Raw genomic sequence first — 13844 nt, forward strand, 5'->3', positions numbered from 1 at the left:
TAAAGCAGATTCTATTTCCACTTGAATGATGGAGCATATAGGCCCATTTAGACACAGCGAATATTGCTCAAAATTTGCTCAAAAGCCATCTTTTGAGCGATAATCGTTGTCTAAATGCGCTGCCATCGTGCACTGTTAGTTCATTGTTAATTTCTAGCAAGCTAGAAATCAACAATGACTTATCAGCACTGCACATTGATATTCCCAGCGGGCAGCGCTAATAGAATTCCTTTAGCTGGTATCCCACTGGGACTTCCCAGCGGGATACCAGCTGAAAGCTCTGAGAACAAAGGAGCTGTCAGCGCTCCTGCTGTTTCTCTGAGCTATCAGCTCAGCAGGACACCACTGATAACTGTGAGAACAAAGCAGCTGCTTGCATATACAAAACAGCTGCTTTGTTCTGAGTTATCAGCGGTGTTCAGCTCCGCCTGTATTTAAAGGAGTTGTCCGGCCACACAGGGTAAAAATTTTTATAATGCTGCTGCTTCCCTTTCAGTAAGGATAGTAACAGACAGCATACAGGGGCTCAAACCGGCCAGTAGATCAGCTGCAATGTCAGTTTATTACCTTAGACTGATCTTCTCTGCAGTTTTCAAAGATGGCGCCTCTGTGCACCTTCTCACATGCCCTGCGCCCCCCTCCCTCTTCTGTGTGCGCGCTCCCGATGGTAGTAAGACATGAAAAGGCAGGATTTCCCTCAGCTCACGTCCTAGCCCCGCCCACGACACGCCCACCTCTATTGAACTGCTCTACAGTCTCTCCCCGCCCAGGCCCCGCCCCCTGCTAAAGTAAAGTAAAACATTTCCCCACACACACATGCCCTCATAGTGCCCCTCTCACAATGACCCCCCCCCACACTTCTGTCAGCCGGGTCAATGCACATACACATCACTGCACCCCCCCCCCCTTCCCCTGCACACATCCATCCATCCATCGATCTCTCCCACTCCACACACCCTCCCTTCCCCCGGGACTTCTGTCAGCCGGTCCGTGCACATACACACACATCACTGCACCCCCCCCCCCTTCCCCTGCACACATCCATCCATCCATCGATCTTTCCCACTCCACACACCCCCCCTTCCCCCGGGACTTCTGACAGCCGGTCCGCGCACACCACACACACATCACTGCACACCCCCCCCCCCATGCACACATCCATCCATCTCTCCAACATTTCTCCCCTTCTCCCCTACTCCCCTTCTCCCCTTTCACATACTTTTAAAGTCCCGACGGTGTCTTCTTGGCTCTTGTCCAAGCAGCAGCGGCAGGCAGTCACTCACTCCGCTCTGGTATATGAAACCAGGAAGTGAGTGTACTGCGCATGCGCCGACCGGCGGCGCGCGTCCCCTGCGATGATGAGGTAAAGAGCGCGGTCCCGGCAGAAGAAAGAAAGACTGCACATGCGCGGAAGGGAAGAGGAGCGTTCCAGCGCCGACGAGAGCTGCTGCCGGCCCGACAAGAAATGCAGAAGATTTCTTGTCGTAACCTGGGACGACCGAGGGTCAACACAGGGGGGTGCACCCCTAAAGGTAAGTCCAAAACTTCTGTTTGCTTCATTTTCCATGCACAATGTATATTACAAAGTGCATGGAAATGGGCAAACAGAAGTAATGAGCTATGATGTTTCTGGCCGGACAACCCCTTTAACTCTTTTTTGCTAATTAGCTACTTAAGATATGCAAAGATAATCGCTCAAAACGGTCACTCAAACTGCCGTTTGAGTGATTTTTGAGCAATCATCTTTCAGTTAAATGCACCTTTAGTCCGTCATTATGGAGGTTCTTTCATCACGAGCAACTTTAGCCGTGCAATCTGCGCAGAATGACTTGGTACAATCCTCTAACCACCTCAAGCAAACCGGACATTGTTTAGTACGCTTTTAAATAGCCTTATCTTTCTGCGTATTCCTGTCCTGCAAGACATGGAATAGGCAGAGTTTTAAATTTAAACACTAGTGCATAGTTTAAAGAGGATACCCCCTGGCCAGAGGCTACTCACAATTTGTATGCTCTGAGTCCTCTTGGTGGACATGATAGCAGTCTGGACACGCTGACGTCCGTGACAAAGGGATTTTGGCTCCATTCCCTTTGAGGCTTTTTTTAAAATTTCCTGTGGCTCTGTGCTGCCACGCCTTTTCCCGGCATGTGGCTCCTCCCATGTAACGCAGCGGAGTCTGACGTGATTCCGTGTGCATCAGACCCAGGGGATGCGCTGCAGGTGGCTGTTGCTCACAGCCGCTCCGGACGAGAAGCTCCACCAGGACCCTGCTGTACCATAGTGCCTGGACAAGCCCCAGGTGCGTATTAGCTCTTGGGCAGGCCACTGGAGACTGCTCCGGCGGTCCTGGCGGGTGAAGGACCATACTTGGAAGTCTCACCTGCGCAGTCCCTGACAGCACCCAGAGAGAGGAGTCTTCCCTGGGGTGGATGGGCTGCAACTTGCTTGCATACATGTAAAGCTATCCACCTGGACGGTCCTGTAGGGACAGGAAGACACTTGTAAACTGGTGGAGGGGAGTTACCTTTGTACTTTCCGCTTCCTGCCCCTACAGGGGTCCAGAGGACAGCCCTCAGGTGTATGCTGTCAAGATGATGAGGGGGAAAAACAATTATGAATTACCACCTTGGTTTAACTTTTGTTTATTCTTTCTAGTGGACATTGTATAAGAAGAAAAAAAAAAAGGGTAAAATAAATGGCAGTAACCACAGCGGTCATTCAGATTTGACAGCAGTCTACTTTCATACTTTTATCGCCACTATCCACTTTGAATAGGGTGGTCCCCAGGTGGCTGTTTCATAATTTACATTACACTCCTCAGGGTATCCCATGTTACAGTATTCGTTATGTTACCTTCAAATCCTGTTGCTGTTAAAATATATGAACTCTCAACATATATTATTGCTTTACAAAATTATACATCATCAATTGTTTTATTTGGAAGTGATCTGTGAGGACAGAGATTGCGTTAATGTCTCGTTACACAGACTGGTCACCTCCAGCATATTTAAATAAACAAAATTGGTAGAAAAACCAGAAAGTTATTTGTGCAGAACACAATAGATCTCTCTGGGGAGTAGTTTCACTGTTCTTCTCCCACACCTGCAGCCCCTGGTGCTGGTGAAAGGGTTAATGGAACAGTACAAGTATAAGGTTTAGTCTCTGACGATCCCTTCACAGACACCAGAGAGGACTGTAATGCGGTCACCGACGTCTCTTACTTCTGTCCAAGCTGAGACAACTGAAAGAGGAAGACAGAAAAAGTTACTTCAGATTAATCAATAGTAATTTGTATGTGCTGTAAAAACTGAACCTCCTTTTTCATGGAGCGATTTATCGTTCGCATCAGTGAATGATGACGGAGGTCACTTGTTCTGCCTGTTTACAGGCAAATACATTGTTCGCTCGTAAATCATTCAGTCGTTCCCATTCTCTGTACAAACGACATGCAAACAATTCTTTTTATGTCTGCATAAAATGAAAAACAATTTTTTGAATGATAATCATTCCGTGTAAAAAGGCTCTGAGGCGTGTAATGAGAAAGAATAGTGCTGGAAGAGTTATTAAAACAGATAGTGGCCCAGAAAACTGTATGGATAAGGGTCCGTTTAGACCTGCCAATTTCTTGCTTGATCTAGCGAAGGACACCAGAGTTTTATACATCGTTGGCCCATTCAAACGAGAAATGGTTCAGTCGTTCACATTCGCTGTATAAGTGAGAACGACTCAATGGTGAGTATTTAAACTAAATGATAAGTGAACAAGCCAATCATGGTTTGTATGCCTGCATGAAATGAACGACGAACAAAAAGCAAATGACTTATTCATCGTTAGCTGCGTTTACACTCAACTATTATCATTCATTTTTGCTCGTTTGAATAATTTTTAGAATGATATTCTCTCTTTCTGCGTAAAAGGACCTCAAGTCAAGATCAGCTAGATGTTCCTGAGATTTCTAATATTTCATCTTGTGTTCTTGGAGAACAGATATCAAAGTATGTTGATACAAACATAGTAAAAGCTTTTTTCCCCTCAAGCACTGAATACAAAAACAGTTCACTTCAAATATGACTCTATACAAATTTAAAGGTCTCATTAGCATGACTGCCCATACATGATCATAATAAAAGATTAATCTAGTTCGGCATCAGGTTCTGAGCCTGGAGTACAAGTACCCCATGGGATATTAGCCATGCTTCTAGAGGCTGCTTATACTACAGTGTTTCAAATAAGACTGTGTCTTATAATTTTTGCCCCAAAAGAGGCACGATGCGGGTCCCTTCCGTGTCTCTCCATAACTCCGTCGCTCCGCTGTGCTGCTTGCATTATTCGGCCACCAACGCAAGATCACTTCCTGGTTACGGCATTAATAAATCCCACCTCCAGGAAGCGATGGCTCAGACTGATTCAGCGACTGTGCTCAGCCAATCGACGCAGCACTCGCTGAACCAACGTGACGGCTGTGATCGGTTCTTTGACTGCTGCATTGATTGGTTCTTCGACCGGTGCTCAGCCAATCACAGCCGTCACGTTGTGGCTACCAAGCGCCACTGTGTGAGATCACAGCTGTAGGGCTTTAACATGCCATTTGAAGAAGTAGAGATGAATACTTAGTTTAGAAACATTGCATTAGGAAGGTCCAATATAGGGATAACTGCAATCATACAACATACTACACAAATGGACCATTAAAAGTTAAGTTACCCTCAAGAACCACAACTAGTCAAGCAGTGCCACATACTGCAGTTCACTCTCTAAACCCAAGTGCTGCTGATAATTTCCGCTATGGAGTTTGCTGTGGATCTGCTACAGATTTCACCTTATGCATTGCAAAGGATGAAATCTGCAGGGAAAATACCATCTTTTCTACAACATAATGAGCTGCAGACTTAAAAATCCACAAGATGCTTATATTTACACACTCATTTTTCCTCTATGTGTTGAGGGTGCTTTGGAAACAGCATCCACGTGTATTGTGCTACAAATGGATTTGCAGTGTGACACCTCAGCTGCGTCTGGACCCAGCCTAATACACTACTTCAACACTCCATGGTATTGGTTGTCAGTCTTTCTATAGAAGAAAACTAACATAACTGAAATGTCAGATATTTCATTATGACATAATATACAGTACAGGCCAGAAGGATGCTAATCTATAGGTTATATTTGGGTTTAGAAACAGTCTATGGCCACTTGGTAGATCACCTGCTTAACGAACTGTGCAGCATTGAAGAGTTCAGTGCAGCCGTAGAGAATGTGCTTTGCTTGTTTGGTCTGGTAAGAGAACACAGCAAGGTAGAAGGTTTAAACACTCATATAGGCAATACATGGACTGAAATAGGAGACAATACAGAAGGAAACACCAACGCTCCTAAGTATGTTACTGTCAGTCAAAGGGTTAAGCAAAAAACTAATGTATTGCAAGTAGCTTATGATTATAGAAGAAATGGTCCTGGGAGGAGTTCTGTAGAGTTGGCCATGTAAATAAATTCTACGCAACAGTCAGCAAAAGAAAGACAGACCTTAGCAACCGGCAGGAAGATCCAAAAGCAAAGCAAAATCAGAGCCAGATGCCTGCCATGAAATTTATTTTTATGGGGATGAGTGTCTGCATGTCAATCAGCCAAAGTCATCTGCTTGAGAGAGAGCAGTCCAGGGAATAGTTACAATGAAGGAAAGAATATAAAGACATTGTAAGCAGGATAAACAGCAGTAGAACGGTCCAGTGAACAGACAAAGTGGTAAAGAGCTGTCAAATAAGGCATAAAAAAAGATAAAAACAATAGATTAGAAAAACAGACGAGATAAAATAAGAAGCAATAAACAGAATGTGAACAGTGTGGAACACAGGAGGAATAGGCAGAGGGGATGGACAGGAGGACAGAACATAGAAGACGCACAAAGTGCAGTGCTAAACTGAAGGGAAAACATCATACCTAAAAGGCAGGAAAAACTAGATTTACAATAATGTAAACATAAACCCCCAGGAATAAAACAATAGAGGATAAAAAGTCAGTCAACTAGAAAAAAAAAAAAGGTTTGGACTCAGAACATACCTTTATGTAATCCACTAGGTTCTGATACTCAATGTAGTTTCCTCCTCCAACGACAAACACAATGGCCTGTGCAAAACACAATATAGTCATTAAAATTTAATGTTAAAATACCGATGGCATCATGCTTACCGTATATTAATAATGTACAAACAATACAGATTTATGAAGCACTTACAGAAAAACACAAAATTCACCACCACCCTCCACAGACGTCTATGGGCAGCATGACACAACACCCTCCTCCTTCCCGTTACCCATCCTGTTATCTGTGTTACTAGAAAAAGACTCCACTTGGCATAGGCAGTGGACAGCAAAGTATAAGGAAGGTAGAGTCCCTAGTGGCCAGCCCTTTAGAGTGAGTTTTCAACACAAAAATGTCATTTTTAGGTAAATAAAGTGAATTTCACTTACTTTTGCTAGCTATCCCTTTGACTACCATATTAGCATAATTGATCTAAAAGTACGGTGACCATTTAAATCTGCAATTTTTCTATATGAAATCCACAAAAAGATTAAGCATGTTCATCCTACTTGTGAACTTAATTTTCTGTGGCAGGGACAAATACTTCATTCACTTGCATCAGATGCAGAATGTTAGAAAATTAAGTTAGGTGTGCTATCGAACCTAAAGCCTCATCAAATCCAGAATGCGTGAATTTGATCTGGTATTACAATTGACTAGATCATTTGCTGCTCTCCAGTATGCTGTGGGGGCATGCTGGCATTACTCATGAGTACTCCGTGTACAATAAATATAATCATAAAAATTGGACAGTGAAAAGCCAATGTTCCTCTTTTTAGGGGAAAAAAATCCTTCCAGACTCCAATCTGGCAATCAGAATAAATTTCTGGATCAACAACCCTTCTGAAGTAATCAGTGACTATAACATGTAATATTGTTACACTGAAGGAAGGCATCCAGACACCTCTTAAAGTGAGTTTGCCATCAACACATCCTCAGGCAGAGACTTCCACAGTCTCACTGCTCTTACAGTAAAGAACCCCCTTCTATGTTGGTGTAGAAACCTGCTTTCCTCTAGACATAGAGGGCATCCCCTTGTTACAGTCACAGTCTTGGGTATAAATAGATGATGGGAGAGATCTCTGTATAGACCCCTGATACATTTATACATAATTAGGTCGCCCCTCAGCCGCCTTTTCTTGAAACTAAATAACCCCAAATTTGATAACCTCTTTGGGTATTGTATTCCATCCATTTCATTTAATTTAGTTGCCCATCTTGAACTCGCTCAAGCTGATATGTTCTTTTCGAGTACTGATGCCCAAAAATATCCACAATATTCCATGTGTGGTCTGAACAGTGACTTGTAAAGAGGAAGAACAATGTTCTCATCATGCGCCCCTAGACCCTCCCACCCCACCATGGTCATATTTGCCTTGGCAGCAGTTGGGCTCCAGTTAAGATTACAGTTAACTAAAATCCTCAAGTCCTTTTCCATGTCAGTTTTACACAGTGGTTTCCCATTTAGTGTGTAATGGTGACATGTATTTTCCCTATATTTGTTTTTAGGACAGCCATTGTATTTTGAGTAACCACTTGTACATAAATCAGATATAATAAAAAAGGGCCTTTCACTCAGGGAGAATTAATGCATATTAACTCCCACCGATCACCAGAAAATGCCGAAGGCCTAGTTTTCATGAACAGCAACTCTCTTGTCTAGGCCTTATGCAGACAAATGCATGGAGAGCAACACCGCACATTGTGAATTTCAGCAAAGAGCCGAGGTGCTCCACAGAACATCTCTAATAAATCAAACAAAAATGAATAGTACTATATTTTATGTGCAGCAAATGTTCCCTAGAGACTGGGCAACTTCTGCCTGTTTCATTATAGAATACTAACATTTATAAGCTTTTTACTGGCACACTGCAGCAGTACGATGAAAAGTTAGGCGGTTATATTCTGGCATCTCCTTGACACATGAATAGACATTTATGGGGTGTGAGTGTAAGTGCAGCTAGGAAATGTAATAGTAAATAGCAATTACCACCAAACTAAAAAGTCTTATTTTCTATTACTAATTGCAAAGATGCCAAAATATTTAGCTATAGAGTATAAATAAGTTCAGAATCTATCAATCTATTGCACATTTACATACGATTGTGTAGTAATTACTTACTTCCTGAAAGGGATTTTTGTTCCTTGGTATAGAACTGTTTTAATGAAGAAAACAATTTGATACTAGTCAATTTATTTCTTCCAAGAACATACAATTACACAAAGACTATTTTATTTGAAAATAGAAGCTTCAACTAAGAAACATATGAAAAAAAATCCAAAAAGGAGAAAAAAAACCCCAAAAGTGATGTTTACTGTTAAAATTGTATTGCTACAGGCAGGGAGAAAATTATGTGGATTTACAAGTGTCACCTGTCATTTCCACGTAACATCTTGGGGTCAAAGTATCTGTAGTCATCAGTTTCCTGCAAGAGAAAAAAAATCCAGTTTGACATTTTAGAGAAACAAAAAAAACAAACAAAAAAACCACTCCAAAATAACAAAAACTGACTGAAACAGAGCTGTAAAATTACGATTCTCCCTTGTCCTCTGCATCACTTATACGGAGCCACTGTGTTGCTCATAAAGTGCCAACATCCAGCGATAGCTGTTCAGAGTACATGTATTAAATGACAATTGCTGCCATTATAATGGAAGTGTAATGTGTTAAAAAATTGAAGACAGACATCCAGGTCCCTTTTGTACTCTTTTAGCAAGTTCCCCATCACCATATCCTCAGGCTGCCTTCACACAGGCATCAAAATCACGCGAGATTTGTGCATTGCAAAATCCACAAACATGAACCCCATTCTTTTGAATGGAGTTAAACACAAGTGATGTTTTCCCACATGGCACCGCGATGCAGGAAACAAATTGTGGCATGTTCTATCTTGCTGTGTGCTCTTGCATCGTGGCGCCCATTATTTTCAATGGGGCCGGCGGCAGCATCGCACCACGTGCTAGGTGCACGCTATGCAAGATATCCCATTGAATGCAACGGGAGAAACTCTGTGATCCTCTGACAGCCACGGCAGGAGGATTGCTTTTTTTCCTCAAGTGATGTGAGGCTGTTTTGACATGAAAGCGCCTTGCATCCTCAGGAAATTCACATGGTGGAGAGTGTGATATAGGGACGCGATTCATGGCCCCATATCGTACTCGCCAGTGTGAAGTAGCCTCAGGCAGAGAGTTCTATAGTCCCACTGCTCTTACAGTAAAGAACCCCCTTCTATGTTGGTGTAGAAATCTTCTTTCCTCTAGTCAGTGCTCAAACTAAACCTTGATTTGTCACTGAAGACAACTTGGTCCACTCAGTAGCAGTCCAGTTTCATTGGTCAGGACACTACTGCGAACTGAGGCGACGGTGCATGGGTGTCAAACGCACTACAAGTAATGAGAGCCATGAGATCAAAGGACCTTCAGTTAAGCGCAAGCTGCAAATGGATGTAACGATGATGCACGGCCCAGGTGGAGGGCAATTCCTCGATACCACCATACAGCTTCACACATTCCCTTTCAAATTCTGCTAACTGGCTGAAATCTCTTCGATTGCACTGCTCGCCCCACCACCTGCGCTAGAGATCCTCTTCCCTCACACCTCCTCCGGTCCCTCTCCCTGGTGGTCATCTCCCACCTCACCACTATATTCAATCTTTCTCTGACCTCTGGCATTTTCCCCTCCTTATTCAAACACACCATTATATCCCCGCTTGTAAAGAAACTGACTCTTAACTCGACTGATGCTACCAATTATCGACCCATCTCCAACCTATCCTTCATCCAAACTACTAGAACGTCTGGTTTACTCTCGCCTTATAAGCCATCTCAGAAAACGCTCTTCTTGACCCTTTACAGTACAGCTTCCGCCCCCTACACTCGACAACAACCTCCCTGGCTAAAGTGTCAAACAACCTCCTGACAGTCTAATTGAGGGGCGACCACTCCCTACGGATCCTCCTCGATCTCTCTGCATTTGACATTGTTGACCACAAACTCCTCCTCAGTATGCTTTGCTCCATTGGACTAAAGGACACTGCCCTCTCCTGGTTCTCCTCCTACCTAACTGACTGCTCTATCAGTGTCTGCTTTACTGGCTCTACCTCCCCTCCTCCTCCCCTTGCTGTTGGGGTCCCCCAGGGCTCAGCCCTCGGCCACCTCCTCTTCTCTATCTACACAGTCCCCATTGGACAGACCATCAGGAGATTAGGCTTTCAGTACCATTGCTATGCTGATACCCAGCTATACACCTCCTCCCGTGACATCACAGCAACATTCCTCCAGAACGCCACTGACTGTCTGTCCGCTGTCTCTAACACTATATCCTCTCTCTACCTAAAACTTAACCTCTCAAAAACTGACCTTCTCCTGTTTCCGCCCTCTACTAACCGACCACATCCTGATATCTCCATCTCAGTGTGCGGCAACACCATAACATGTCAGCTGCACCTCAAGATCATCGCAAAAATATGCCCTTTTCTCACTATGGACACGCTAAAAACGCTCACTGTTGCCTTCATCCACTCTCGGCTTGATTATTGTAACTCGCTGCTGATAGGCCTTCCCTGATCCAGATTCTACCCCCTCCAATCCATCCTGAATGCGGCAGCCAGGCTCATCTTCCTGTCCAGCCGCTACTCAGACGCCTCTGCCCTGTGCCGGCCACTGCACTGGCTGCCAGTTAAAACACAGAATTCAATGTAAACTCACTACCATCATCCAGAAAGCGCTCCACAGCAGCGCCTTGCCCTATACAGCTTCCCTCATCTCAATGCACCATCCAGCCCACGCCCTCCACTCTGTTAATGAAATCAGACTAAGTGCCCCTTTAATTCAAAACTCTCATTCCCACCTCCAAGACTTCTCCAGAGCAGCACCAGTCTTCTAGAACACGCTACCTAAAAATATACAGGCAATCACTGACACGCTGAATTTCAGGCGTGCTCTAAAAACGCACCTCTTCAGGGGTCTACTGACAATTTTTACCTTACAATTTTAGAATAAATCGAAGCAAAGCAGTAGGAAAAAATTACAATTTTCATTTTTTTGCCAATTGTGTCAATTTAAAAACGGTTTTCTTTGTACAGCACACATATAAATTGACTCCTTAAAAATAATCCCCCCCCCCCAACTTCGCACCCTTTTTGGCATTCCCCAAATCTTAGATAAAAGTAATGATGTAAATTGTGTGGGTTTTTTTCGAAGACAGGGGTAATTACAGGGGCCTGGTTGGGATGGGTACATGGGGCAATAAAATCTGGTATTCTCCCCCTCCTCTTACCCTTTTTGGGGGGTATTTCTTGACCTCAGCGGCAGGGACAGGGTGTAAAGTGGCGCACTGTGAGTCTCTGTAAGCTTGACGAGGTGCTGCGGTCTCACACAGGAGGCATTCAACAAGCTTCTTGTAAATTACGTATTACAGGTAGCGGCCTTAATAATGCCAGGCTCACACAGCCGTATGTGGAATCCGCTTGCGGACGCCTGCAGCGGATTCCAGCTGTGAACCTGGCCGTGGCGCGGCATACAGACGCGTAATGTACTGCGCATAACTGCCTACTCACACAGGTGGTCATGCGCAGTACACTTTTTTTGTTTGTATTTCCCGCACCGTCGATTAGCGATGACACAGGTACCCGCAGCCCGTACACAATGTAGTTGCGTATGGGCTGCAGATATATCCACGACCATGGAGCACAATACGCACTGTGTTGCAGATATCCGCAGTAAAATAGAACATGCTGTGTTCTGTTTTCTGTGAGTGGATTATGTAATTCCAACCCGCTAATGTGAGCAGAATTGTGTAATCCAGTGCGATTGATCCACGTATTACCGCGGATCAGACGCATACGGGATCCGTAATTACTATCCGGTCATGGGAGACCGGCCTAAGGTAGATCGCTTTTTTTTTTATCATGTGACCGGGGACCGCTCACCGCTCCAGGCGCTCGGCGACCGGGAGCAAGGAGATTTTAACTTTCCTAGGCTCCTGCCTCCTGCGCATGTGTCCGGCATTTTGCGCAGAGTTTCAGGAAGGTCTGCGGAGGAGGAACGCATCGGGCTTCAAATACGGAGGCCTCCAGTAAAAAGTTTCATCTCCTCTCACCGATCTGTGAGGGGATATGATCCATGAGAGGAGATGAAACATCAGCTTTTTAAACTTTTTTTTTTTACTTTTTCAAACTTTTTTTTTAACTTTAAATGATCACTGTTATCTACTGGATAAAAGTGATCACATCCTGGGTGACATCCCTCTGCTCCTGGCTACACATGGTAGCCAGGAGCAGAGGTATTTTGAATTTCCCGGGGCCTGAGCCCCTCTGTGCGCGCGCCCGATGACTGACGTCAGGCATGCATGCGCAGAAGGGGACTTCAGATCCCGGGGGATCGGAACACCGCTGAGGCCCGGGGGTGAGTATTTTCACATCCCCTCATGGATCCGATCCATGAGGGGAGGTGAAACTAAACTTTTTAAAAACTTTTCCGCGATCGCCGCTATGGATAGCGGCGATCACGGGCCTGGGGACTGCTTACCGCAGTCCCCGGTGACATCTCCTGGTTCCCTGTTACCTTCAGGAGCCAGGAGATTTTAAAATTCCCGCGGCTCCCGTCCTCCTGCGCATGAGCGTGATGTCATTTGTCTGGCGCGCATGCGCAGAACAGCGGCACGGGGTCCCGGAGGACCCTTTCACCGCCGGACACCTCCAACAAGGCAGGTGAGTTATTTCAGCTGCCCTGATGGATCTGATCCATCAGGGCAGCTGAATTTTTAACTTTTTAAAACTTTTTTTTAGTGTTATTAAGATCGCATTGCTTGGGGTGGGAGGGGGGGGGGGACTGCCCGCAGCCCAGGATAACAGCTCCATGCTGTTGGCTACCTGCGGGCACTGACAGCATGGAGCTGTCACGTCCTCAGCCAAGAGGGCTTTAATCCTAAGAGGATGCATGTTTCTACGTCCTCTAGGATTAAAGCCCACTTAGTGAGGACGTAAAAAAGGCAATGGGGCCGTCACTAAGGGGTTAAACAAAGCAGTTCCTATCCAAAGGGCGACTTCACATGGAACAATTATAATCCAAATAGTAGCTCAATAGAGCAAATGTAACCAATAGAACCATGGAACAGGGTGACCAGCGACAATTAGTTGGCTAGTTGCTCCGCTTCAGCTAACCTTAAAAATAGTTGCTGGTTGATGAATTATGGTCTGTTTTTCAAGGACTAGCGCAATTTTATCTCTCTGAAACTGATTAATGGCGCTGTGTAAAAGCACACAAACAGTTGCTTTTATGCTAAAAACTCACTGTTCAGATTATTTTAAGTAATTATTTGGACAAAAGTTGTCATGTGTAAAGCCACCCAAAAGGAAGAAAAGGTAGAACCATACATTGATTAACAAGTTAGAATGAATTCACTAACTATAGGAAGGTTGTGGACACTATGTAATGTTATCTAAGCTTATGCAGTAAAAGGTTAGCTTCAGTGTTTCAACCTAAAATCCTTCTCGATTTGCAGTGGGTGGACGGATATTGAACAAAATAATCCAGTGCACTACGGGTCTGGAACAGACAACAGTTTAGCTGTGTCTGGAAATGGGTCGGGCATTTACATGGAGATGGGACTTTGTATACAAACACATGGCCCCCAGAGCCATTAGTTTACGAGCTCTTGGCAAGTGATTTGGCTTTAGGGAGGGCGTCCGGCTGGGGCCACAGTTCTTTCCAGAACACAAGGCACTGTTTTTTTTTCTATCTATTTTTACTTGCAGCTGGGAGCA

The 13844-nt window shown here is 44.6% G+C and overlaps 1 protein-coding gene across 1 annotated transcript in view; it reads right to left on the reverse strand.

The window, feature by feature from the left end:
• Positions 1-2626: 2626 nt before the first annotated feature.
• The window catches only part of SCFD1 (sec1 family domain containing 1), a 104764-nt gene continuing 93546 nt past the window's right edge, over positions 2627-13844 (reverse strand). Inside the window, exons 21-25 of the mRNA XM_066608574.1 lie at positions 8452-8504; positions 8201-8234; positions 6057-6122; positions 5206-5274; positions 2627-3241 (exon numbers count right to left, since the gene is read on the reverse strand). Of these exons, the coding sequence (XP_066464671.1) occupies positions 3218-3241; positions 5206-5274; positions 6057-6122; positions 8201-8234; positions 8452-8504 (246 nt within the window). The 3' untranslated portion in view covers positions 2627-3217. The remainder of the gene's footprint in view (positions 3242-5205; positions 5275-6056; positions 6123-8200; positions 8235-8451; positions 8505-13844) is intronic.

Source organism: Eleutherodactylus coqui, chromosome 6 (genome assembly GCF_035609145.1).
Source record: "Eleutherodactylus coqui strain aEleCoq1 chromosome 6, aEleCoq1.hap1, whole genome shotgun sequence".
Taxonomy (NCBI): Eukaryota; Metazoa; Chordata; class Amphibia; order Anura; family Eleutherodactylidae; genus Eleutherodactylus; species Eleutherodactylus coqui.